The 14,243-nt window shown below is 36.0% G+C and overlaps 1 protein-coding gene across 4 annotated transcripts in view; it reads left to right on the forward strand.

Moving 5' to 3' along the window:
• The window catches only part of NPEPPS (aminopeptidase puromycin sensitive), a 63,906-nt gene that overhangs the window by 23,076 nt on the left and 26,587 nt on the right, over nucleotides 1–14,243 (forward strand). For 2 of the 4 annotated variants that reach the window (XM_006098906.3, XM_023762617.1), the window contains exons 4-9: nucleotides 5,882–6,003; nucleotides 8,659–8,766; nucleotides 10,159–10,359; nucleotides 10,816–10,912; nucleotides 11,025–11,058; nucleotides 12,116–12,230. In XM_006098906.3, the coding sequence (XP_006098968.2) occupies nucleotides 5,882–6,003; nucleotides 8,659–8,766; nucleotides 10,159–10,359; nucleotides 10,816–10,912; nucleotides 11,025–11,058; nucleotides 12,116–12,230 (677 nt within the window). Of the gene's footprint in view, nucleotides 1–2,366; nucleotides 2,459–5,881; nucleotides 6,004–8,658; nucleotides 8,767–10,158; nucleotides 10,360–10,815; nucleotides 10,913–11,024; nucleotides 11,059–12,115; nucleotides 12,231–14,243 lie in introns of those variants that run through there. The other 2 variants (XM_023762618.1, XM_023762616.1) reach the window with 2 other exon arrangements.

Below are 14,243 nucleotides of genomic sequence, written 5' to 3' on the forward strand. Positions count from 1 at the left end.
CTTCCTAGTCATGAAAAATATCAAAACAACAGTTACTGATATATCAGTTTTTGTCTGTTCTATAAGCTGAAATGTAAAAAATATTCTTGATAATGTGACTGACTTAATATTATTGGTGGAAGTGTAAATCCATGTAATTTATTTAGAAGCAGTCTGGAAGTATGTTTCAAAAGACTAAACATGTTTATATCTTTTGACCTAGCAATTCTGGTAATAGAAATATATCCTAAAGAATATGGAAAAGGCTTTATGCCGAGGATATCTATGGAGACATTACTTAAGGTAGTAAAAAATTGGAATTAATGTGTTTGTCCAACATTAAGGAAATAATCAAGCTATGACATATTAGGACGTGTCTGTCTGGTGGAATATATATAGCAATTAAAAGTGAGGTTTGTGAATTCTTAACACTGTAAAGTGCTTATTATAATGTGAAATTAAAAAGCAGAATACAAAATTACATATACAGGGTGATGAATCATATCTCTGAAATGTTACAAATAAAATTATATGTCTGGTTGTTGACATAATTGATGATTTTTATTCTGATTAATACCTTTCTCTGGTTTTCATAATTTTTAAACTGAGAATACATTGCCTTAATAGAAAAGTATTTTTAGAAAAATATTTAATTGGACAAGTTATCTTTTATTCAGGGCTCTTAATGACCTTTCATTTTGCCTTTTTCTAACTAGGATTTTTTAATGAAATTATTATAAATATAAATGTTTTGCTATGATCATGTATTAACAGATACCTAAGAATATAACTTAAAAATTGAAATTCCCCCCGAAGTTCAGGGATCAGAATAGCAGTTGATTTACCATCACGAATGTAAACTAGCCCTGGCCAGTGTGGCTCAGTTGGTTGAGGTTGCCATTGGAATCCTGGTCAGGGCACATGCCCAGATTGTGGACTCGATCCCAGGGGGCAGGAGGCAGCCAGTCGATGGTTCTCTCTCATTAGTGTTTCTCTCTCTCTCTCTCTCTCTCTCTCTCGCTCTCGCTCTCTCCTCCTCTCCTTCTCCCTCTCCCCCTCCCCTTCCCCCTTCCTCCCTGCCCCCCTTTCCCTTATTCCCTTCCCCTTCCCCCCCACCCCCAAATCAATAAAAAGCATACTAAAAAAAAAAAGAATGGAAACTGGACTCTAATGAAGCCATTCCTTCAAAGTTATGAGAATCTAATTTTCAACCTAGAATTCCATGCTTAGCCATTTAAAGAGGTTAAAATAGCCTTGGCCAGCATGGCTTAGTTGGTTGAGCATCTTCCCATGCACCAAAAGGTTGCCAGTTCGATTTTCGGTCAGGGCACATGCCTGGATTGTGGACTTGATCCCTGGTAGGGGGCATGCAGGAGGCTGCCCATTGATGTTCTCTCACATTGATGTTTCTCTTTCTCTCTCTCACTCTCCCATCCTCTCTCTCTAAGTAAAATATCCTTTCTGAAATTGGCACCATTTTAGAATAGTGTTAAGTTACCATAATCTTTGTAAGACCTAACAACCTCAGAATCAGTGCTTAAGGATCCTGTAGAATGGCATTTATTTGGAGAAACACTAGAAGATATTAACATTTTGAAGGATCATAAGAAACGATCACACAGAGGCAAAGATCTTTACTCTTTTTCTATAATCTGTCTTTGATTTTATTTTATTTAGTAGGCTCATTAAATTTGTATTAAAGTATTTCAAGATCTTCAGTTTTTATAACAATTATTATACTCTCCTAAATATTAAACAATTAAAGTTTTTTGTGGAAGTCTCAATTTTTCAGTTAATTTATAAATGAGTTCATTGTATGTTTTAAAAGGGTTATCATCCCAAACAGATAAATATTGGGTATCAAAATATTATATATAATTTGAGGAAGCATTGTAAATTATATGTGCAAATAGGTATAAAATTAGACAACCTGGCAATCAGTTCTTCAATATGGTGTAAATTTTTTTTTTTAAATATATTTTATTGATTTTTTACAGAGAGGAAGGGAGAGAGATAGAGAGCCAGAAACATCGATGAGAGAGAAACATCGATCAGCTGCCTCCTGCACATCTCCTACTGGGGATGTGCCCGCAACATATTATATATAATTTGAGGAAGCATTGTAAATTATATGTGCAAATAGGTATAAAATTAGACAACCTGGCAATCAGTTCTTCAATATGGTGTAAATTTGATAAGTGAAATTAATTTTTAAAAAGTTCTTTCTTCTCCTGCTCTTTCTTGGCCTAAAATTCTACTACATTAATAATAAATACTTTGTTATTAATATTGTACAATGTGACACTAATTAAATTTATTAATGATTAAAAAACATTTTTAACTTGTGTTTTGTTTGAATTTCAGGTAATAACCCTTCCTAATACTTTGTATTTTGTTTAGTATGCCACTTTTGGCAGTGGTCACTGTCAGTATCTTGTTATGGTTTGATGGCCTTGGAGATTTAAAACCAAGTAAAAGTGTAAGCAGCCTTTCTTATTTAGTTTTGAGTTTTATTCCAAATAGGAAAAGTTGAAAGTAGATTTACCATGGAATCTGAGTTATATAAAAGACACCGTAACAGTTAACTTAGTGAAAACAGACTTACCAGTTCTATTAATGGAATTGTAACATAGAAGGAATGGGTTTTGATAATCTATTAGATATTCCTTGTAAACTTTATTAATGTCGATATATCTGCTTTTTTTAAAAAAAGTCAGTGAATTCCTAAAGAGAGAAATTTTATAGTTAAATTTTTTATTTATCAGTAATTTAGAACTCTTTTAGATTCTTTTACTATATTCACATTTACTATCCTAGTAATCTATCATTCTCTTTAAAAGAAAAAAACTATTCATTGTTCCCTTAAGACAGAATGTCTGATTTTAAAAATATATATTTTTATTGATTTCAGAGAGGAAAGGAGAGCGAAAGCGAGATAGAAACATTAATGATGAGAGAGAATCATTGATTGGCTTCCTCCTGCACACCACACACTGGGATTGAGCCCACAACCCCGGGCATGTGCCCTGACTGGGAATTGAACCATGACTTCCTGGTGCATAGGTTGACACTCAACCACTGAGCCACACCGGCCAAGCCAGAATGTCTCATTTGTAAAAAATAATCACAGCCCTAGCCAGTTTGGTTCAGTGGATAGAGCGTCGGCCTGCAGACTGAGAGGTCCTGGGTTCGATTCTGGTCAAAGGCACATACATGCCCAGGTTGCGGGCTTGATCCCCAGTAGGGGGCATGCAGGAGACAGCCAATCAATGATTCTCTCTCATCATTGATGTTTCTATCTCTCTCTCCCTCTCCCTTCCTCTCTGGAATCAATAAAAAATAAATATTTTTTAAAATCACAAATGTCTATTCAATTGAACTTCAATTGAGTTGTTTTCCCAGTATGATTACTTTAAGAATGTGGAACTTGCTTTAGTGATGAATTTGATGCAAAGGTCTGAAATTGTCACTTGAAATTACTTTCAGAACCAGTTTGTGGCACGTAAGAAAATCATCAGTTTAAGTAGTTAATAAAATCACTTAGTGTTTGTTTAGAAATGGTTGACAGCTCATCATTCACTTATTCCGTAGACTTGGACTCTTTATAACTTTTGGATCTTTCTGAAAAGCAAATTCAATTTTGGAAGATGAAGATTTGAGTTTTTGAACATCCAAGATGATATGTTTGAAAGATAGAGGGAGAAATACAAGAGCATTTTGAACATTGTCAGTGTCATTGTTTCATGGCATTCTAAAATAACAGTTTAAAACTTTATGATATAAAAGTTTGATTGGCTAATTACTTTATAGTTCTACTATATCTTGATTCATTATACTTCCACACTCTAGATCAGTGATGGCGAACCTATGACACGCGTGTCAGAGGTGACACACGAACTCATTTTTTTTGGTTGATTTTTCTTTGTTAAATGGCATTTAAATATATAAAATAAATATCAAAAATATAAGTCTTTGTTTTATTATGGTTGCAAATATCAAAAAATTTCTATATGTGACACAGCACTAGAGTTAAGTTAGGGTTTTTCAAAATGCTGACATGCCGAGCTCAAAAGGTTCGCCATCACTGCTCTAAATCCTGTAATATATATGTATAGGCACTTTAAAAGGATCATTTTTTAAGTCAACATTTTTCTGAGTTTTTTTGTGTGTGACTTGATTTGTAAAATGTAGGATGGGATTATTATTTTGTCGTGCATCTGAGTTTAGTAGATGACTACTAGATAATTTCTTTTATGAGAAAAGCATATGTACTCACCAAAATATCCCATTTTGTCTGAGTTGGTTTTGTATTTGTACAACAATCTATATATATAAAAGCCTAACTGACCGTTATGACGGGATGACCAGATGGTAGCTATGACGCGCACTGACCACGAGGGGGCAGATTCTCAATGCAGGAGCTACCCCTTGGTGGTCAGTGTGCTCCCACAGCCAACCTCCCATGGCCAACCAACCTCCTGTGGTCCCTCCCCCACAGCTGGCCAGCCATAATTGGCCCCAATCAGGACTGGGCGAGACGGCCCTGATCAGCCCCTGATTGCCAGTCAGGCCGAGGGACCCCACCCATACATGAATTCGTGCACCGGGCCTCTAGTAGAATATATATTCAGGTTGAATATTTATTTTTATTTGTATTTAATAATTATTGATTAAATGTATTTCTTTAATATCAGATTTCAAATGATTGAGGTGGCTCTAAGATGTGTTATGCCCTTTGGATGATCAAATCATTGGTATTCCCTGTGGCTCCTTACAAAAGTATGGAATCACTGTTCCATTTAGTTGAGCAGATAGTGTCTTGTCTTAATGATAGAGGTATTGACATGAATTAATCTAAAAGGACCAATTTACATGGTAAAATGGGCAGGAAGCATGAATTTTAGGTTAAACAGGTTTAAGTTTTGTTAAAAATATATTTTATTGATTTTTTACAGAGAGGAAGAGAGAGGGATAGAGAGCTAGAAACATCGATGAGAGAGAACCATCAATCAGCTGCCTCCTGCACACCCCCTACTGGGGATGTACCCACAACCGAGGTACATGCCCTTGACCGGAATCAAACCTGGGACTCTCAGTCCACAGGCCAATGCTCTATCCACTGAGCCAAACCAGTCAGGGCTTAAGTTTTTATCTCATTTTTGCTACTTAACTAATTGTGTGATCTTGGACAAGTTATTTAACTTTGCAGCCTGTTTCCTCATCTGAACAAATAGAGACAATACCTACTTCCAAGTTTATAAATACTTTTAAAACACAATAGCATGTTATACATCCTATATAATAAAAGGCTAATATGCAAATCAACCGAACGGCTGGTCACTGTGACACGCACTGACCACCAGGGGGCAGATGCTCAACGCAGGAGCCGCCTCCTGGTGGTCACTGCACCAGAAGCCAGGCTCACAGCTGGCGAGCACAGCGGCGGTGGCGGGAGCCTCTCCCGCCTCCATAGCAGCACTAAGCTGTCAGTTGGACATCCCCTGAGGGCTCCTGGACTGCAAGAGGGCACAGGCCGGGCTGAGGACCCCCCTCCCCCAAGTGCACGAATTTCATGCACCTGGCCTCTAGTTTAATAATAAATGTTTATTTCCTTTTCTGTTTTTATCTTCATGTAGTGGTCATTTGAGACTAATAATAAAGTTGAAGAACTTTCTAAGCAGTTACCCACCCTAAACATGACTTTAAGTTTACTTTAGGATTAGTCTGCCGTGTACTTTAGTAAATACTATATTCTCTCCATCGCCAGGAGGAGTATTTGAGAAAGGAAGGATTGATTTAAACATTGTAAATAGCCTGTCGAATTAGTGTCTTAAGGACATATTTTTGATAACTTGTACTTAACATTTCCCTAAAAGTGGTTTTCATTTATCTTCAATCACAGGTACAGGAACCTTAAAGATAGATTTTGTTGGAGAACTGAATGACAAAATGAAAGGTTTCTATAGAAGTAAATATACTACCCCTTCTGGAGAGGTACGCTATGCTGCTGTCACACAGTTTGAGGTATGGTATTCTTTTTTGAAGTATTACGATCTTAAATGAGATATTCTGACAAAGGTTTATTCTATATTTGTGTGATTATTTGTTGCTAGGTGCCTTTGGCCATACTTATATTTATGATTTTCGATTTTTATTTTATATTCAGCCAATTATTTTCATTATAAGAGGGAGGGAAACAGCATTACTATTAATTTAGTAGGAAAAACCACAGGCATCAGATACTAAGGATAATTTTAATTAAGAAAGGTACATAGGGTCCCCCGAACATCTCCAAGCGGACTAAGGAGTCCATGTTGGGGAACTTGGCAGTGGCGTGACGGGGACCTAGGGACCTGCCGTGGGGCTGCCGCCAGCGGAGCCAGCGCTTCGACCTCGGCCTGAGGAAACCCCTTTTCAAGGAGAAATGAAGAAGAAAACTGTCTATACCTTAAATGTGGGAGATCAGGAGTATGAAGATATGGAAGGTGAAGAAGACAAAGATAATACTGCTACCACTGGTTTGTTGTACAGTGAAGCTGACAGATGTCCAATATGTCTTAATTGCCTATTAAAGAAGGAAGTTGGTTTTCCAGAAAGCTGTAATCATGTCTTCTGTATGACCTGTATTCTTAAATGGGCAGAGAATATTTTTACATAGATTATTTGATTTCTTCTTTAAATCAGCCTTGTTGGATAACCAGAGCAGATGTAATAGTGTCCTTCCATTTTACAGATGAGGACATTTGTTTTTTTGCATTCTATAACTTGGCCAAAGTTCATAGCTTAAGGTGCAGAAATGAATTTAAAACTTCACTTTCTAATTTAGTATGAACTAATTTCAGAATCTGAGTTAGAGATATTACTGAATTTCTTCATAGATTTTAAATGATTAAAAACCAGAACATTTCAGACTTTATGTATTTATTATGTTGACTCCGTTTGGGCCTACTTAAGTAGATCATGGTACTGGTACATTGAATATTCATTATGAGGCCCATTGTTATGGATTGTGAAATAAAAATTTATTGTCATACTAATTAAAAAAAAGAAAGGTACATAGTATAAAAGCAATTCAAGTATTGAAAAATTATCTGCATGTATTTGTGTGTGTGTGTGTGTGTGTTTGCATATACACATTCTGAGCTCTTCTTCAGGAACATCAGCTAACAATAGGTATAACTCTAGTGTCTATCGCTCAAATGTGCCTTTGATTGCTTTCATCACTTCATCCTTTGAATATTTCAGAAACCTTTAAATTTTGTTATTTCTATCATTCATTTAATTTCCTCTAGTATAAATTTATTTCTGTACTGCTTCTCGTAATTTAAGTTTTTTATACTACCATTTCTTTTCTTACACTCTACTTACTTTTCAAATGTCTTATTTATTCTTTGATAGAATTTATAATTTAATTTTTTTGAGAGTGCAATCAGCCATCTAATATTTTTCCTCTTTAGAAAACCTTTTTCAGGGTTTTCTACTTCTGCATATTTTGTTACTTCTTTTCATGACACAGAATATTGTCATTTGTGGGGGTTTTTTCTATTTTGTTCTTTTATTTAATTCCTTCCTTTTGCAACTGATATTCTACAGAACCACTAAATTTTATTTTGCTTTAACAACTGCTCTGTTTTTACTTTTAAAGAAAGAATGAGGTCTATTTAAGTAGGTCAAGTGGTGACAGTTTTATGTTTAGTATATGGAAATGCCATTGAACAAATTACCTGCTTAGAATTGATAGAACGTCTGTCTTTATTCCCATTGCTAACATTCCAGATAAAGAACAAAGTACATCAAAGATTCTGAAAATATTTTTACTTTTGAAATAAAAGCCAGAGAGGCAACCTATCATATTTTCCCAGTTCTGAATCCTTATAGTATACTATTGACTCTCCCTATGCTCTTATTGTGTTAACATTGAGCCATTTGCATTACATTTTTGAAATATTTTTATTAAAAAATATAATTATAGCCTTGGCCATTGGGGCTTGGTTGGAGCATCGTCCCATACACCAAAAGGTTGTGGGTTTGATTCCTGGTCAGGGTGCAAACAGGAGGCAACTGATCGATGTTTCTCACATTGATGTTTCTCTCTCTCCCTCTCCCCCTTCCTCTCTCTCTAAAAATCAACAAAATATAAAATATATATATATTATAAATAACTCTAATACTATAAACCAGTGATTTTCAAACCCTTTTCATCTCATGGCACACATAAACTACTAAAATTCTATGGCACACGAAAAAATATGTTTTTTGCCAATATGGCAAAAAAATGGGTATAATTTTTATTTATTCACACAGGACAGCTATTGTTGTGTTGGCTGTTATCATTTCTTTATTTGATAATCTAAGGAAAAAGAGGTCAGTGCCCTTGATTAAATAGCCAGGTATTGCATGTTTTAAAAATTCTTGGGACACACTGGTTGAAAATCGATGCTATAAATTGTTATGATCTGTAGAAGATCTAGTTCCTTACTATGTGGCAATGATAGTAAGCCTTGTGTTTCTTTGTAGTCAGTGCCTAGCTTGTTGCCTGGCACTGAGTAGAAAGTAAATATTTGAACAAGTGAATGAATGATAGAAATAGAGAGGGAGAGATGGCAGTTACTTTGTGAAATAGACTGCTAGGGTAATCAGTGATACTTACATTTCATATTCTTTTTTTTTTTTTTTGAGGCTACTGATGCTCGGAGGGCTTTTCCTTGCTGGGATGAGCCTGCCATCAAAGCCACTTTTGATATCTCATTGGTTGTTCCTAAAGACAGAGTAGCTTTATCAAACATGGTATGTATGTGTTTGTAAGTATATTTAAATTTTGAATTTTAACACATTTCGTTTACTAATTAGATAGGATAGCATGAAACCACCCAACACAATACTTCATAGATAATACTTACACAAATGTTAGTTTTTATACTTCCATTAAGCCCTCTTTTTTCTAATTGCCTTATTTGGAGAGTTTTCCACCTCATGGGAGAAATTTGTTCTAAGCCAGCGGTCGCCAACCTTTCGGACCTCATGGACCACCAGTGATCCGCGGACCACCGGTTGGCAACCGCTGTAAACCATATTGACAAGAGTATCTTCTTTTAATTTAAAGGCATAAATAAGTGATGAGTTTAATAAAAAGAAAAAAATCTGACGTTTTAAATTGAATTTATTGGGGTGACATTGGTTAATAAAAAAGTATATAGATTTCAGGTGTACAATTCTGTAATACATCATCTATATATTGTATTGTATGTTCACTACCCTCAAAAAAATCTGACTTTCTTATTAAATATCAAAAGATATAACCAAATAATGAATTGTATTTAGGTTTGTGGCTGATTGTATTTTTGGAATATGCCTGATTTCATTCATAAACAGAGTAAGCATTCACCACCTGAAGTGTTTTGTCTAGGACTGCTTTCAGACATAGAGTATATCCTATAGCTTATAATGTGAATCTGGGGAACTTGGGAAAGTCTCCTGCACCTGAAAATAACTGACTTTTGCCTCCTTTATTGGGGGAAAGAATTCCACAGATAGAACGCCATTCTCTTCTCAAATATTTTAGAGAGGAGGCTAATATATTAAACTAAAATATTCATTTACAATTTAGTATGAATTTATCAAGTCTGTTTTTGAATAAGTCTTCCTTGGAAGAAAGAACAGAGAGATCTTGGGGAAACTGAGAGCCTGAATAGGAAGAAGGGGGAGAACACCAAAGGGAAATTAGGAACTCCAAAATTATAGTGGAGATTTCTTCACAAATTTGCTTAGAGCTAGTCTTAGTACAGAGAATGCTCTAAATCTAAAAATCTGTTCCCCTTGAAATGTAGATTTCACAATTGCATTAATAATTATTGTCTCCTAGCCTTATTTCACTTAAAATGTATTGAGCTCTGTCTTAAAACATCCCAGTGCCTGGCATATAATAGGCATTCAAAAAAAGTTGTTTCTTTTTACTCCTTCTTTTAACACGTTAGTCTGGAACTTTTTAATATAACTGCATGATCAAATCACTTTCCTTCTTAATAGGAAAGATTTTGACAGCATAAAAGCACTGGGTGAATTGGCATAGATAAGTTCCGGAAATGGGGAAGGAGAGGCAGCAAAGCCTACAGTTTTGGACTAATGTTTTCTCTATATTTAATGTAAATCTGTTTAAATTTTTTCTTTTCTTTTTTAAAGAATGTAATTGATCGGAAACCATACCCTGATGATGAAAATGTAGTGGAAGTGAAGTTTGCCCGCACACCTGTCATGTCAACGTATCTGGTGGCATTTGTTGTGGGTGAATATGACTTTGTAGAAACAAGGTCAAAAGATGGTGTGTGTGTCCGTGTTTACACCCCTGTTGGCAAAGCAGAGCAAGGAAAATTTGCGTTAGAGGTAAATGTACTTGAAGAGGATTGTTCCAACAGTCCATAACTCCAGGTTGGGGAATTTACATTTCTGATCAATTATTAGTACATTTATTTATAACTTAAACTGAAATTTGTTGTGCTACTTCGGTTTTATTTGTAATAGAATTTTTGAAGTACCAACCTTGCTGTTGCACTAACATTTTATGAGATAATGATTAAGAGAATATTGGAGTAGAATTTATTTACCCAGAGAGTGAGTGGGAAAATACGTAATTACATTTTTCATACCGAGTTAGATATAACTAAAGTTTGGCCAACAGATACAAAGGTTGGGGCCAACACAGTCTTTGAACTTAGGGCCCCTGGGATTGATTTCTAGTAACTTGAGATAATTTGGCTTGCAACAGGATTCCTTTGTGGATTTCTATATGAATTCCAATAAAATATTTATTAGATGGTTTTTTTGTTTATACTTTTATAGGTTGCTGCTAAAACCCTGCCTTTTTATAAGGACTACTTCAATGTTCCTTATCCTCTACCTAAAATTGATCTCATTGCTATTGCAGACTTTGCAGCTGGTAAAGTAAATTTCATTTTATTGCTGAATTGTAATAACTTTTTTTGATTTTGTGATTTTTGAGGAAGAAGTATGTATATATATCAATAAATGTTTATATTTATTTTATGAAGGTGCCATGGAGAACTGGGGCCTTGTTACTTATAGGTATGTTAATGATGCATTACCCTGCCTTATCTTTTCAATCACTGATTTCATAAAAGTTTCACTCATAATCACAGTTGAGTATCTTCTGCTTTATGATCTACCATAAATTTTCCTACCTCCCCTCACTTCTGTGCACATTTCAGAAATGTGGATGAACACCCTCTGGTGCTACTATCTGAGATTGTATGATTTTTAGTAAGCATCTGGCATTAGTAACATTTTTAGATATATTTTGGGCTCAGTTTCTCAGTTCGGTGCCTTCTATTCCTCCCAGTAGTTTCATAGTTATTTATCCAGCTTGCCGAACCTTCACTGATTTAATATTTTCTAGCCAAATTTTTACATGTCTGTCACTACATTATAAACATGTGGGTTATATAATTTTTGAAGCAGGGTCTATAACAGCCGTGGGCAAACTACGGATCCGGCCCGTTTGAAATGAATAAAACTAAAAAAAAAAAAGACCGTACCCTTTTATGTAATGATGTTTACCTTGAATTTATATTAGTTCACACAAACACTCCATCCATGCTTTTGTTCCGGCCCTCTGGTCCAGTTTAAGAACCCATTGTGGCCATCGAGTCAAAAAGTTTGCCCACCCCTGGTCTATAAACAAGTTTTTGCCTTCTACTTGCAATTGCCTTCTTTGATTAGCTAAGTTTTAGACAACCTTCTTAGTTCTTTTTAGGATTGTGAAATGCATCTTCCCCCACTTGGCACTCCCATTCTTTTAATGGAAGAACTGTCTTCTCTCTAGCATAGTAATCCCTAAATCACTAAGACAAAGTTTTCCCAAAATTTCAGGCAACTGTCCTATCAATAACCTGATAATTAAACTTGTGTCAAAGCTTTGTCTTCTGTTGTATGACTTCTACTGATGTAGTCTTTAATCTTCCTGGAAATTTTTTATCCTTTATACTAAGAAAATGTTTTCTTGACATTTCTAAAGCCTAATTTGACCATCTTATTTACTATTTGAATCTCCCTTCCCTACTTGTGCATGTTTTTATTGTAGTACTTTTATTGTTTAATTATTTTATTCTTTTTTTTAACACAGGGAGACTGCATTGCTTATTGATTCAAAAAACTCCTGTTCTTCATCACGCCAGTGGGTTGCTCTGGTTGTGGGACATGAACTCGCCCATCAATGGTTTGGAAATCTTGTTACTATGGTATTTAATATTTTTAAGTGCTCAAATATATTTATCTTTATCCTGCTGCACATTATTTTGGCTACATAATATTTCAGGGATGCCTGTAACATTGTGCCACAAAAATAAAATGAGCGTCTGCCCCCTGAGAGGGAGGTGACTGGTAGCAGTGATCAGGGGGCAGGGCCGGCCAGCGGGCGATGCCAGGCCGCCAGCCAAGGCAGGTACCAGTGGGTCCCCTGATTGCCCCAGTCATCCCCGATTGCCCCACCCACCGGTCGCCCCACCGATGGCCCTGATTGCCGGCCAGGCCTCGGGACCGTACCCTATATATTGGGAATAGTCTCTTAGAGATAAACATTAAAACCTGGCAAGGCTACTCTAACACTAAAAAAAAACAGGATGATGCAGCAATGCCATGCATGGACTCTGGCTTGCACCTTTTGTGATCAGCCCTGATTCTGACACTTATAACTGTGTGACAAAGCCAATTACTTAACTTCTCTCTGCTTCGGTTTTTCCACCCATAAGATGGGGGAAATGGTACTACTGCCTCAGAAGGATCATGCTATGAACTACTTTTTATAATCAGGGCAAAAAAAATGTAGCTGCCCATATAACAGCAAGATGGCTTTCACCTGTATGAAAAGTATGGTCACTGGTACATGCAGCATCCTGGATTGCAAGTGGAATGTCCAACTGCTGGTTTAGGCCCGTCTAAACCAGCAGTCAGACATCCCCCGAGGGCACAGGCCGGGCTGAGGGACCCTCCCCACACGCACATGCATTTCATGCACTGGGCCTCTAGTTTGATAATATTGAAATGTTTTTAGGGGTCAGTTTTTTTCATTGTCTAAAATGTTATGTTGAAACTTGATAGAAATTCAAGCAAAGAAATTGCAGAATTAGTGTAAATACTGGTAAATACCATCGACAACAGCCAATTATGTTAAAGCTTGGGAGCACAGGGTTTATTAAGTGAACTAGAAATACCTCTGCAAAGGAAGAACTGGAGATTCTGGAGTCAGCCAAATCCCTGATGGCTTTTTAGGCTGCCAAAGAGCAAAACCTGACTTGGATGTTAGTTGAGACCATATGTCACAGAAATAAGCAAGAAAGTAAGATATGTAGCAACTGTGACATGTCTGAGAGAGTTTCTAAAGGAAGTCAGCCCTTGAAAGTAAATCCTTCCCTTTTACTTTGGATTATTAAAATTTTACTTAGGGGTGAAAAAAGTTTTTTTGAAATATAATTTTATGTGGAATTAAGTATGCTCGTACCTGTGTTCAGATATGTACAGAAATGTTCTTTTTTTTTAAATATATTTTTTACTGATGTTTTTACAAAGAGGAAGGGAGAGGGAGAGGGATAGCGAGTTAGAAACATTGATGAGAGAGAAATATCGATTCAGCTGCCTCTTGCACGCCCCCTACTGGGGATGTGCCCGCAACCCAGGTACATGCCCTTGACCGGAATCGGACCTGGGACCCTTGAGTCCGCAGGCCGACACTCTATCCACTGAGCCAAACCAGCTAGGGCCAGAAATGTTCTTTTCTGCTTAATGCAACAAGTTTGTTGCTACTAAACAATTTAAAAAAAATTTTTTTTTTGCTCAGGATTTCAGCAGACTTTATTTTTTCTGATTTTATTTTGAAACTACCAGTAATAACTTTTAGTTGGAGAAATGTGTGCATTATTATTTTGATTTTAGGCAGCTTTTTTACCTGGTTTGAGTAACTATTCTTGTTATTAGATACCAGTTGTCTCAATAACTGAAATTCAAGGGCTTGAAGATAGGTTGGAGAATAACTAGCTATGCACCAGCTATCTTAATGGAGGCTAGTAGTTAAATAAGTGTACAAAACAAATAGCCACTTATCACTTAATGTTGGAAAATCTTGGTCTTTTCAGAATTTTAAAATGCCTTTTTGTTTTTTACTATTGCATTAGTCCTTTAGCATTTAGCATGGATTCATATATTGTTTTCATAAGAGGTTTAATCAACTTTAATGAAAATTAGATTAAAATCTCTAA

The sequence above is a fragment of the Myotis lucifugus genome, unplaced genomic scaffold, assembly GCF_000147115.1.
Source record: "Myotis lucifugus unplaced genomic scaffold, Myoluc2.0 scaffold_254, whole genome shotgun sequence".
Classification (NCBI taxonomy): Eukaryota; Metazoa; Chordata; class Mammalia; order Chiroptera; family Vespertilionidae; genus Myotis; species Myotis lucifugus.